The sequence below is a fragment of the Antechinus flavipes genome, chromosome 4 (genome assembly GCF_016432865.1).
Source record: "Antechinus flavipes isolate AdamAnt ecotype Samford, QLD, Australia chromosome 4, AdamAnt_v2, whole genome shotgun sequence".
In the NCBI taxonomy this organism is placed as follows: domain Eukaryota; kingdom Metazoa; phylum Chordata; class Mammalia; order Dasyuromorphia; family Dasyuridae; genus Antechinus; species Antechinus flavipes.
Genome location: NC_067401.1, coordinates 289,191,548 through 289,203,835, shown reverse-complemented (window position 1 = coordinate 289,203,835; position 12,288 = coordinate 289,191,548). Strand labels below are relative to the sequence as shown.

Below are 12,288 nucleotides of genomic sequence, written 5' to 3'. Positions count from 1 at the left end.
GCAATGATTTGCAATTGCTTAATTCTGGGGAGACGAGGTTGTGTGTGGGGGTGGAGGGGTGTAAGCAAAATCAGACAGGCCTTGCTATAGTAATCTAAGATTCCAAGACCCCTGGATGTAAAAATAAATGGGAAAAAGAGATGTCAAGATGTAAGGTAACATCTCCATTCTGACACTTTGAAGCCCACTCTCGATATGTGAGCTTTGTGATAATATCCTTGAATTTTTCCTAAACCTGGCCTATGCTTTGTTCCTAGGTCCCATATTATTTTGGAGTCAGATATCTCAGTAGTAAGTCTGGAGCCTGAGGATACCTCAAGTGAAATCTTGCGATAACTTGAGACTAGACTGGTGTAGAGAGGTAGTTTTACTGTCACAGTTAAGAATGAACAAGATAATATTTAGACTTTTACAAACAAGATTTAACTATCTAGTGTTCTTTCAAAGAAAATGAATGCAATAAATTATCTTTTTTAAAAAGATTCTATTTAATATGTATATTCCCTAGATTTCTTCAGATCATAATTGTAATAACTTCTCATATCTGTATAATTTTTTTTTTCCTACCAGTAAGCCTCTCAAGAGCAGAGACTTGGTTTTTTTGTCCTTTTTCATCACACTTGGTAGGGGCTCAGTAAATATTTATTTATGAATAAATACAAATTATTAAATAAATTCCTCAGCATTTCAGATTTCCAAAAGTTTCTAAATTTTGTGCTCTCAACTTTATATAGACCTTCATTTTATCTCATACAAGAGTGAGATTTTTTATCTCTTGAACAGTTTGCTATCTAACCACATCTATGTACCTTGTTTCTTAAAATTGATTTTGAGATCCCCTTATTGGAGTGAAATAAGAACAGAATCACACTTAAATATTTTTGTCATTTTTAAGATAGGAGATATTAAATGACTGATGTTAAAAGAATCATTTTTAGGCAACTGTAACGGGTCTTTTTTGTTATTCTTTAAGGTCCTATTAATGCACATGGTATAATAGGCATTTCACCATCTGATGATCTATCTACAATCTCTTGGTATATCAGATACTTATTCAAGTATCTGCCTGCCTCACCAACAAATTGCTTTATTGAATATATATACTGAATATATTTGACTATTGAAGGTATTATAGAATCTGATTTTAGGTAGACTCTATTCTCTACTTTTTTGTGTGTGAAAAATATTTTCTTAGCTTTCTTTGGAGCTTATAATTGAACAAAACCTATGTAGTTTTTATTTTTATGTCATTTAGTTTGTCTCCCTCTAAAATTAAGCATTTTTCTAACCTAAGTCAGGACAAATGTGAAGATTTCCAAGACAATTACAAATAGAGAGGCACTGTTAGTTGGCTGGATCTTAATACAGATTTCTCTTTGTAACTATATCACCATAACTAGAAATCTTTTCCTTTGCCTTCCAAGTGCCCCCCATCAACCTTGGTTATTACCTATTTCAGTGCCTGATTTTCTCCTTTTCCTATTATTTTTCACCTAACTTTCCTTACCTGTCAACCTTTCAGATTAGTTACAATTTTAAATTACACTTCATTTGAGAATATGGTCATTTCTAAAATGAAGTAAAAGAAAGATTGTTGCCATTTTTCCCCTCTAAAATATTAAATCTTTGGAAAAGAAGGAAACATGGGAATGATTTGTAACATAGGACATGGTATAATAAAAAAGTGACCAAGTTGTTCCTCTTTTTTCATCTTGAGTCCATCATATCCCCATTAAAAGGTGGGTAAATATGCTTCATGTTCAGTATTCTGCAGACATGATTGTTAGATTTATCCAAGTTCTTAAGTCTTTTCAGTTTTTCTTTACAGAGTTGTTGGTTTTGAATAAAATAATTCTTTTCTGGTCCTATATCTAATCAGATTCTATTACCCAAGATTTTCTTCAGTCATCTCTGTCATTTCTTAAGACTCAATAATATTCCATTGCATTCATATACCATGCTTTATTCCTCTATTCCCTAGTTGATGGATACTCTCTCAGATTCTAGTCCTTTGCTTTTCTTTTGTCCCCTTTCAGATTCTATCCCACAATTTAGGATCAAGAAGTTTGTTTTGCCTGCAACTATTTGCTCCCAAATATTATCATTCTTTTTAAACTATCCCCATATCTCCCTCCCCCCCCCCAATGCCAACATATTTTTTTGTTGCTTTTTGATGTATTTCTACATGAAAAAGTTTGTGTTCAACCCTTCTTTATTCATTTCAGTAAGGAGGGATATCTGATGCCTGTTCTTCCAGATACTGTCTCCTCCATGTTTGTGTAATCTTCTTTTCATTATCTCCAATTATGAGGAAATAGCAAGTTTCACTTTTTCTTCCTTTCTACTTGAATGTCCTAATATATTCATTTTATCTTCCGTTCTCTTTCCCTTCTTCAAACTCTCAGAAAAGAACTGATCCATTCCTTTCAGACCCTCAGTTATTATTTAACTCTCTCAATGATCTTGAAGATACTAAAGCTCTGAGAGTACACTTGTTTCTTCTCCTTTTGGTGTATTTACACTGTGTTATCATACAACTCAGTTGCTCAAATAAATTTACTTTTCTAGATTTCTTTTGATTTCTTGATGCTTTTCTCTTTCAGAGTTCTTACTAGGTTCTTATCTTTTCATCAGAAATGCTAGAAAATCCTCTGTTCTTAAAGATGCATTTGTTTCTCTGTAGGACTGTCCTCAGGTTTGCAAAGTATTCTTGATTGTAACCCTGTATCTTTTTATCTTTTGAAATATTGTATTCCAAGCTTTTTTCATTTAAAGTAGAAGTTACTACGTCTTATACAATCCTATGTACTTTTGATATCTGAACTGCTCCTGTCTGAATATCTGTATGTTTTTTCTTTGATGTGGGAGCTTCTACATTTTGGGTATGACATTCATAGTACTTTTCCTTTTAGAATTTCTTACAGGAAGCTATCAGTGGGTTCTTTCTATTTTCATTTTAATTTTTTTTCTTGAAATGCAGCAACCAGGCTTTAATTATTTTTGATCATGGTTTTCAAGGAGTCTTATGATTCTTAACTTCTCTTTTCCATTTTCTGTTTTCCAGATTATTTGTTTTATCTGGTATCATATTCAGATTATAAGAGCTGTGTTCTTTTAGGGTCAAGCTCTGCCCTATGTATATATTTTTGTCTGAGGCATTTTATCTTTGAGTCATTTGGGGTCTAGGGCTGGACCTCACTTTAAATGCTTAGGCCCTCCTTTGAGTGCAGAGCCCTGGATCTTCAGGGTAGTTTATGACTTTTTAGGATGATATTAGAAACACTGGAGACCCAGGGTGCCTGAATTGTTCCAATCTAAATGCTAGCTTCTGCTGCTCTCTTGGGCTTTTAAAATCTTCATACTAGTGTTTTCTGACCTCCTCAGGGCTTTCATACAGGAACCCTTTTTACTATTTCTGCCTCCAGCCAGAAAGTCTGGAATTATATATTCTCTTCTTGCTGGGAGGTTACAGAAGTATTTGCTACCTTGGCACTAGCTTTGCTGGTGGTTCATTTTCCTTTTGCTTTTGGACTGGTGGCTGACTTTGTGCAGTTCTGAGTTAAAAGAAATCACTTACTGTAATTTCTTATTGAATTTTTAAAAATTATTTGGTCTAGTGGGAATTTTGATGAAAACTGAGCACTCTGCTTCCATTCAGCCAGCCATCTTGGCCACAAGTCCTCCATCAATCTTTCCACTGTTCTCTGCTATCAAAATTTGATTATCAAGCTAGATGACATTGAAAATCATATTTTCTTGGAAAGAGCCAAGATGGCAGAGTAGCAGGAAGAAGTACAGCCAAGTTCTACCCCACAACTCCTCCAAACAGATCTAGAAAATGCTTCAGATCAAGTCTTAATCAGAAAATTCAAGGAAAAAAATCACAGTGAGTCATTTTTCTAGCCAAGCTCAGCAAAGGGAGAGACACAAAGAGGTCTGCAGTCATTGGGTATGGGTCTAGCCAGGAATGGCCATGTGGATTGTTCCAGCAAGGGAGAGCTGTGCCTCAGGGTAAGAAAACATCCCAAATCTAGCAAAGAGGAGCCCAAACTTGTGTAAGGTGCAGGAATATAAGCCAACAGACAGCTCCATTGCTCACTGTTCAATCGAGATCACAAATCCAGGGCTGACTTAGAAGAGGACCTGCACCCAGGGTAAGAATCCCAGAGAGAAGAGTGGTTATGGGTGCTTGGCTATATTTTAGCAAGGATCAAGTTCAAAAGCAAGTAACCATGTGACTAATTCCAGGAGCAGAGTAGAGTCTCAGTTCTAGCTTCCAACTCAGTCTGAAATATAAAATCATATAACCACACCAATAATTCCAGACCAAAGAAGAGCCTGCAGTTCTGTCACCCTAAAACAGCAGGACTTTCCAGTTGACATAGTATTGGAGTTAGTAGCAGTCTCTTGGGGACTTCTACTAGAGGCAAGCCCACAGGTATGGTTCAGAAATAAACCCAATGTTGGATCTTGTAGAGGGGCAGCAGTTAAGTTTTGTCTTGAATCAGACCATTTGGGATCACTAAAAGCTTGCAGATCCCCACCTGAACTGTCCCTGAGATCCTTGAGTAATTCAAGATCAAACACTCCCAAGAAAGAAGCAGCAGGACCAGCCAAGATATTCTTTCCAGAAGTCAGTAAGTAGGCTGGAAGAACAAAAAGAGAATTTTACTTTGAAAAGCTATCATGACAGGGACACTGAAGATGAGAATCCAGAAGAAGAGAATGACTCCAAAACATCTACAAGCAAATATCAAAAGAAAAACGCAACTTGTGCATACGTTAACTAGAATTCATAGAGATAAAACAAGAGTTACTTGTAAAATTTTTTAATAGCTTTTTATTTACAAGTTATATGCATGGGTAATTTTACAGCATTGACAATTGCTAAACCTTGAATTACTTGTAAATTAAATGAGAGCTATGGAAGAAGGAATTGAAAAGAGAGCTACTAACAGCTTGGGACAAGAGTATACAACTGAGCCAAGCAACAAACTTCCTGAAAATTAAAATAAACCAAATAGAAGATAATGACTCTATTAGACAATAAGATATACTAAAACAAAAATAAAAGACTGAAAAAATAGAAGAAAATGTAAGATATCTAGGGAAAAAAACCAACTGCTCTAGAAAAAGATTAAGAAAAGATCATTAAGAATTATTGATCTACTTGAATGTTATATAACCAAACAAAAGCCTAGACTTCATGTTTCAAAAAATTACAAAAGTAATTGCCCAGAACTCTTAGAGCCAGAGGGCAAAGTTAAATAGAAAGAATCCACCTCTTGAACGAAATTTAAAAATGAAAACTCCCAGGAACATTATAGTCAAAATCCAGAAGTTCCAGGTCAGATAAACAGTACCACAGGCAGCCAAAAAGAAAGAGTTCAAGTACCAGTAAGCCAAATTGGATCACACACAGTTTAACAGCCACCACTAAATAAAGGAGCAGAGTGCATGGAATATGATGGTCCAAAAAAAAAAAGGACATATATTTACAACCAAGAATTACCTACACATCAAAATTGAATCTATTTCTACAAGGTTAAAAATACAACCTTAATGAAATAGAGGCCTTCTTAATATTCCTGATAAAAAGATGAAAATAGCATAGAAACTTTATGTATAAACACAGGATTCAAGAGAAACATGAAAAGGTAAACATGAACAATCATAAAGGGACTAAGTAAAAATAGATTGTTTATATTCTAATATGAGAAGATGATATATATCCCCTATCATCATCAAGTGACATAGTGGAGTCTAATTGACTCACATCACTTGGGAGTAGTTCTTTTATTTCTTATTACTCTTAAAAGAAAAATAGAGACATGAGAGGAAGAGGAAAACACTGTGCTAGAAGGGGGAAGAGCAGGGAGGAAGATGAGAGAAAAATCATCTTAGATAATTGGGGTGTGCAAGTGGAAATCTATACAAACAAAGAGGAAAGAAGGTCAGAACAGGTGACATTTGAGTCTTTCATCTGAACTACTCAAAAAAGAATGGAAGAATACACACAAACACACAGAGTTGAGTGCAAAAATATATTTCATTCAACAGGTTCATAAGGGGAAAGAGTAAAATGAGTGGGCAGTTAAAGGGAAGGTAGTTTAAGGGAGAGATTATCTTGAGCAAAAGAAATAAAAAATAGAAAACTTAAGGATGTACAAAAATATTTATAGCAGCAATTTTGAAGTAGTAAAAATTGGAAAGTAAGACATGTGTATCCATCAACTGGGGCATGGATAAACAAGTTACAATATATAAATGTAATGAAATACTATCTGTAAAAAATGATGAAAGACATGGTTTCAGAGAAATACAAGATTTTTATGAAATGAAAATAGAATAAAGTGAGCAGAACTAGAAGTACAATATATATAATAACAAAAACTTAGGCATTTGATCAGTACAATGACTAATCATGATTCCAGAAAATTGATGATGAAATATACTATCTACCTCCTGATAGAAAGGTAATAGATTAAGAAGGCAGAATATAACTTTTTTTATTAATATGGCCAGTACAGATATTTCATTTTACTTTACTATATGTTTTTGTAAAAGGGTTTGTTTTTCTTAAGGGGGAAGGTTGGTGGGGAAGAGATGTCAAGAAAAAGATGGCAGACTTCTATGGAGTGAAAAAATATATATGTAATTTTTAAGAAAGTTTCTTGTTCCATTAAGCAAATGTTGTAACATACTTGGTTCTAATCATTCATGCTCATCTCAATTTTAAAACATAAATAACTAGCATTCCCTGTCAGTGTATGAATTCCAGAAAACTATACTACCAGAGAACTTTTAAAAAATCACGTTTGTGCCTTACAACTTTTGTAGAATTTATTTATAAAATTCTTCTTATACAAGACATGTTGAATATTAAAATAGTTGGGTTCTTATATTATTTACTGTCTCTTTAGGTATGATCCTGATATTCTATTAGGATATGAAATCCAGATGCATTCCTGGGGTTATCTCTTACAGAGGGCTGCTGCATTAAGTGTTGACTTATGTCAGATGATCTCCCGAGTTCCAGGTATTGTCAAACTATTGTGATTTAAAAGTATAACAAGTTAAAAGGTAAATACAAGCAAAAAAATTTAAGAAGCCATTTTGCTTTAAATCAAATTCTCCCCCTCTATTTCCCAACTTTGTTTTATTGGGCAAAAGGTACCATAAATTGTTGTTGTCTTCATTTACCACTCTAAAAGAATATGTGAATTTGGAAGTTATTTCTCAGAGGCCCTGATTCTGTTCAAGTTTTCAAAAGTACCTATTCTTTGCAGTTAAGAGAATGCTTATTTAAGTTTCTTTTAAAATGCCATATTAAAGTACTCTTTAGCAATCAAAAAGCTAAGTAAAAAGCTGAAATGTTAATAATAAAGCTGGTCTCTGTGCTATATATGATAGAAATTAACAAGAGGAGATGACTTCCAAAAAAATGAGAAAAGTTGGTGACTGTAAGAATCCAGGATAGCAAATATTTTTGAGTTTCATGAGAAGCCAGTTGAATTATATTTCATTTCTTGCCCCACCAGGATTTTCTTCTTTGTCTTTGATTTGATCACAGAATGTTTTGTTTTGTTTTAACTGCATCATTAAAAAGAAGCAGTATGTTATAATGAAAAGAGCACTAGATGTAGAAAATCTGGGTTGACATGCTAATTCTAACACTAAGTAGCTGCTTCACCTTGGGCAGGCCCTTAACTTTGTGCCTGTTTCCTCATCTGTAAAACAGACACAATAATTATTATACTTTCTATCTCACAAAGGGAACTGCTTTGGGAAAGGTACAGAACTTAAGCCTTTGCACCCAGGAAGTCAAAGACAAAAAATGTACCAATTTCATGACAGCACTTTCCCTGCTAGCAGAGATACAGGAAAGCAAACTAATAGGTGTTCATAAGTTGGGGAATGGCTAAATAAATTGAAGAACATGAATGTAATGGGATATTATTGTGATGTAAGAAACAGTAAGCAGAATGAATTCAGAGAATCATAAGAGAAAACATATAAGTTGAGGCAGAATGAAATGGAGTTAGGCAGTAGAAGACCTGAATTCACCTCTCACTTCACACACTTATCATGATAAAGACCCAGAGGTAGGGCTTTGAATGTAGAATATTTGTCCTGGAAGACTGAGCGTATTGGTTTTTGCTGAACTGTTTATGTTTTTAAATCTTTGCTGCAATATACAGTTCACTGGATTGGGAGCAAGGGAAGAATATTCAGAAATGAATGTGATAGAAAAGCAAAAGCATGAGAAATTTTTTTTTAAAAGGATATTGGATAAGATATAGTAGCATTCAATTCTGACTCCTTTTTTCTTAGGTCATATCTTAATAATCCAAAAAGTAAAATAAGTCAGTGACTCAAATTTCTTCCTTAATAAGAAGGTTATTTCTATCACTGCTATCAGTGATATCAGTGCTCTCTCTTTTACCTGCTTTCTCTTTAATAATTAGGAAGAAATGAAACAAGAGCCTTTCTTCTACATAATAGAGGATCTTTCTCATTGAACTAAAACTGTCATCTTGATACTAAGAATTTTAAATATGAGAATGTCCTATCAAGGGAGAGTAGAGCAACTCCTGTTATTGGAGATTTTTCATGCTAATCCTTTCTGGCTACCATAGTTGTTTCAGTAACTAGACATGAATCCAGAGCATCTTCTGCCCTGTCAATTTCCTAGAAGCTATTACATCTATGATTAACTAATACTGATGGCAAGAATGGAAATTTTTATGAGTTATCTCTGTTCCTTAAAATTAGATGCAGAACTCTTATTTTCTGTTAGGAAGGATTATTCCAGTTTTCAATTCACTACAGAAAATGTCTTCTGAAATGTCTTTATCCAGGTTTTAGAGCTGTATTCATGTCAGAATTTGACAAGAATGCTGAACTGAAGTTAGAGGACTTAGGTTCTAGTCTTTGATCTACTATATATTAGATATATAGATTTGAAGTCATTTTCCTCTCTTCAAATAAAAACTTAACAGTGAGAGTGTTTAAGCACTAGAGCATTCTCTTATGGCAAATCAGATCATTTCTCCTCCAAGATATTTTTTAAATGGCATTTTTTTCTGACTGATGATTCTATTGATCTATATAGTTTATTCCTTTGCAAAAATAATAATAATTTTTGTGTACCTACTTCACAGGCTTATTACAATCAAATGAAATAACATGTGCAAAAGCACTTTAAAAATTATAAAGCATTATACACTTGTAATATTTTGCTAAATCAATTTATTTCCTCATTTGTAAAATGGGTATAACATTCACCATGTTGGATTGTTGTGAGGATCAAGTGGCTAATAATTATAAAGTGCTTAGCACAGTGCCTTAGCACATGGTAAATGCTACATAAATGTTAACAATTATTATTTAGTAATTACTCAATATAAGCCAGAAATAGTCAGCACTTTTCAGATTAAAGTCTAACACTCACTTTTAGGTGAATATAAAGAAGCAAGAAAATTTACTAGAAGTAAGAGGAAAAAAAGGTTCAATTTTTTTTAAAGAATAAAAAATTTAGATAAAATAATTGCATATAATAGTTTCTGTAGCTAAAGTAAGTAGAAAATTTTCCAAAACTGAGAAGCAAACTATTGTCAGTAAAAATTTTTAAATGGTTTACTTTGTTGCATCCAAGCCAGCACAATTTAAAATATATTCTAATTTTTATTGGGGATAACTTTCTGGAGTGCCTGAACATGCCCTAATGCAGTCTCTTTCAATTCTGTAGATGACAAAATAGAGAACAGATTTGCTAGTGAAAGAGATGAATATGGATCAGATACAATGAGTGAGATAAACATTGTTGGGAGGATCACACTAAATCTTTGGAGAATCATGAGAAATGAGGTAAAAATGCTTTCTCTAAAAATTAACTTTAAAAACTTAGATTGAATTGTTTGTTGTGTTGTTTTATGGATTTGAATATGCAACTTTTATGCTTTGGGGGTATTATGAATACAATTTTTAAAAATATTTACAAATAATGCTGCTTTTAGTAATATAAAATTACATTTTGTTTGACTACCATTTTATTTTTTTCTGTACTTAAATAAAACAGGAATTTCCATAGCATAGTAGTATAGGAAAAAAAAAGGATGATTGCACATGAAACTGTAAATATATTATGTACACCTCTTAAATCTGTAATAAAGTTATTCTGTAACATTTTTTTCTTCTTCTGAGTCCCCTGTCCTAGAGTGACTACCATTAGACACACATATGTGTGTCATATTAGTTCTTTCTTTGGATGCAGAGAGCATCTTCCATTATAGGTCCTTTATAATTAATATAGGTATTTCTAATAGTCATAACTATTTTTTGGCAGCGTTGCTCAAATTTCTTGAAACAATAATGCTATTACTGTATGCTATATTCTCTTGGTCCTACTCATTTTATTCTTCATTATTTCATGCAAGTCTATCCATGTTTTTCTAAAATCATCTTGTTTATCCTATCTTATCGCACAGTAATATTCCATCACGAATCCACAACATGTCCAGGCATTCCACAATTGATGGGCATCCCCACAATTTCTGTTTTAGTTAACTATCGATAGTATAAAGTACCTGAGAATATGCCTGCCAAAACAAACCCAGGAACTATATGAACAAAATTATGAAAAAAATTTTATACAAAAAACCAGATATAAATAACTGAAGAAATATTAATTGCTCATGGGTAGACAGGTAAGTACAATAAAAATGACAGTTTTACCTAAATTAACGTATTCAGTGTCAGCCCAATTAAATTACTAAAAAATTGTCTTACTAAGTTAGAAAAAATAACAGAATTCATTTTGAAAAACAGAAGATCAAGAATATCAAAGGAAGTAATGAAAAAAATATAAATAAGCTATAACTGATCTTAAACTATATTATATTGTAATAATTATCAAAACCTATCTGGTATTTGCTAAAAAGAAGAAAGGTATATCAGTGGAACAGATGCTGTAAATTGTCTACAGTAGCAAGTGCCTGTAACCTTGTTTTTGACAAGTAAAAATTTAAGTTTTGGTTATAAGAAGTCATTATTTGCTAAAGATTGTTGGGAAACCTGGAAAACACTCTGGTGGAAATTGCACATAGACCAATATCTTACAACATTTACCAAGATAAGGTCAAAATGGATGTATGATTCAGACATAAAGAGAGAGATTACAAGAAAATTTGACGAACATGGAATGTAATAGCTGTCAGACTTATGAATAGGTAAACAATTTATGAATAAACAAGAGTGACAGAGTAGTATGAGTTATAAAGTGGGTAATTTCAATTACATTAAATTAAAAGGGGTTTGTACTGAAATAGCCCAGGCAATAAAATTCAAGACAGCCGCAATGAGGAAAATTTAGAATTTATTTGGTACCCAGCGGAAGGAGTTCTGATCGAATTCCATCCCTCATAGAACTAAAGACAGCCTTATAAGCATTTTTTTGTTCAGCTTGTTATATTTTAATCTGTGATTCGCATTTTACAACAGGAAGATTGGGGTTTTACAGGATAAGAAGAGAACCGCACCTGGGCAGATATTTTAACATAGATAGATCAGTTTCGACTACCATCCTCCCCTCCCGGTACCACCCTTAAGAGCATTGTTGAGCCGGCCCTTTGAAGTGCAAAAGAAGTCCCCCAATCTAGCTGAGCAAACTTTCTTCTGCTGGCCCGAGGCGGAAAGGAGGGCCATTTGTCCATTTCAGTACAAATAAAATAAATGTAGCCAAGGTTAGGAAGAAAGCAAGAAATTGGAGGAGAGTGGAATTTTATAGAAAGTTTCTCAGGTAAAGGTCTCATATCTCAGATATATAAAGAACTTTGTCAAGTTTATAAAAATAGGAGTCATTCCCCAATTGATAGTCAAAGGATATGAACAGGCAGTTTTCTGATGAAGAAATCAAAATAACTTATAGTCATATGGAAAAACATTCTAAAACAGTAGTGATTAGAGAAAGGCAAATGAAAACAAATTTTGAAATATCATTTTATGCCTATCATATTGAATAAAATAATTGAAGGGGAAAAACAAAAAATGTTGGAGACAAATTCATCTTGACCTTCTTGATTTATTGTATTTTGAAAATCATAAGTTAGATTTATTTCAACAAGAATGACTCAACAGTGAGAATGTTTAAATACTAGAACATTCTATTAAAACAAACTAAAGATCTCTGCTCCTGAAGATTTTTTAAAAAGGCATTTTTCCCCATTGATGATGTCTTTGTCATATATAGGAATTCATGGTTAAGTATAATAACTTACCATAACTCCC

General features: G+C 33.1%; 1 protein-coding gene across 1 annotated transcript in view; it reads left to right on the top strand.

Moving 5' to 3' along the window:
* The window catches only part of REV3L (REV3 like, DNA directed polymerase zeta catalytic subunit), a 253,915-nt gene that overhangs the window by 178,082 nt on the left and 63,545 nt on the right, over positions 1 to 12,288 (top strand). Inside the window, exons 19-20 of the mRNA XM_051997548.1 lie at positions 6,924 to 7,039; positions 9,752 to 9,870. Of these exons, the coding sequence (XP_051853508.1) occupies positions 6,924 to 7,039; positions 9,752 to 9,870 (235 nt within the window). The remainder of the gene's footprint in view (positions 1 to 6,923; positions 7,040 to 9,751; positions 9,871 to 12,288) is intronic.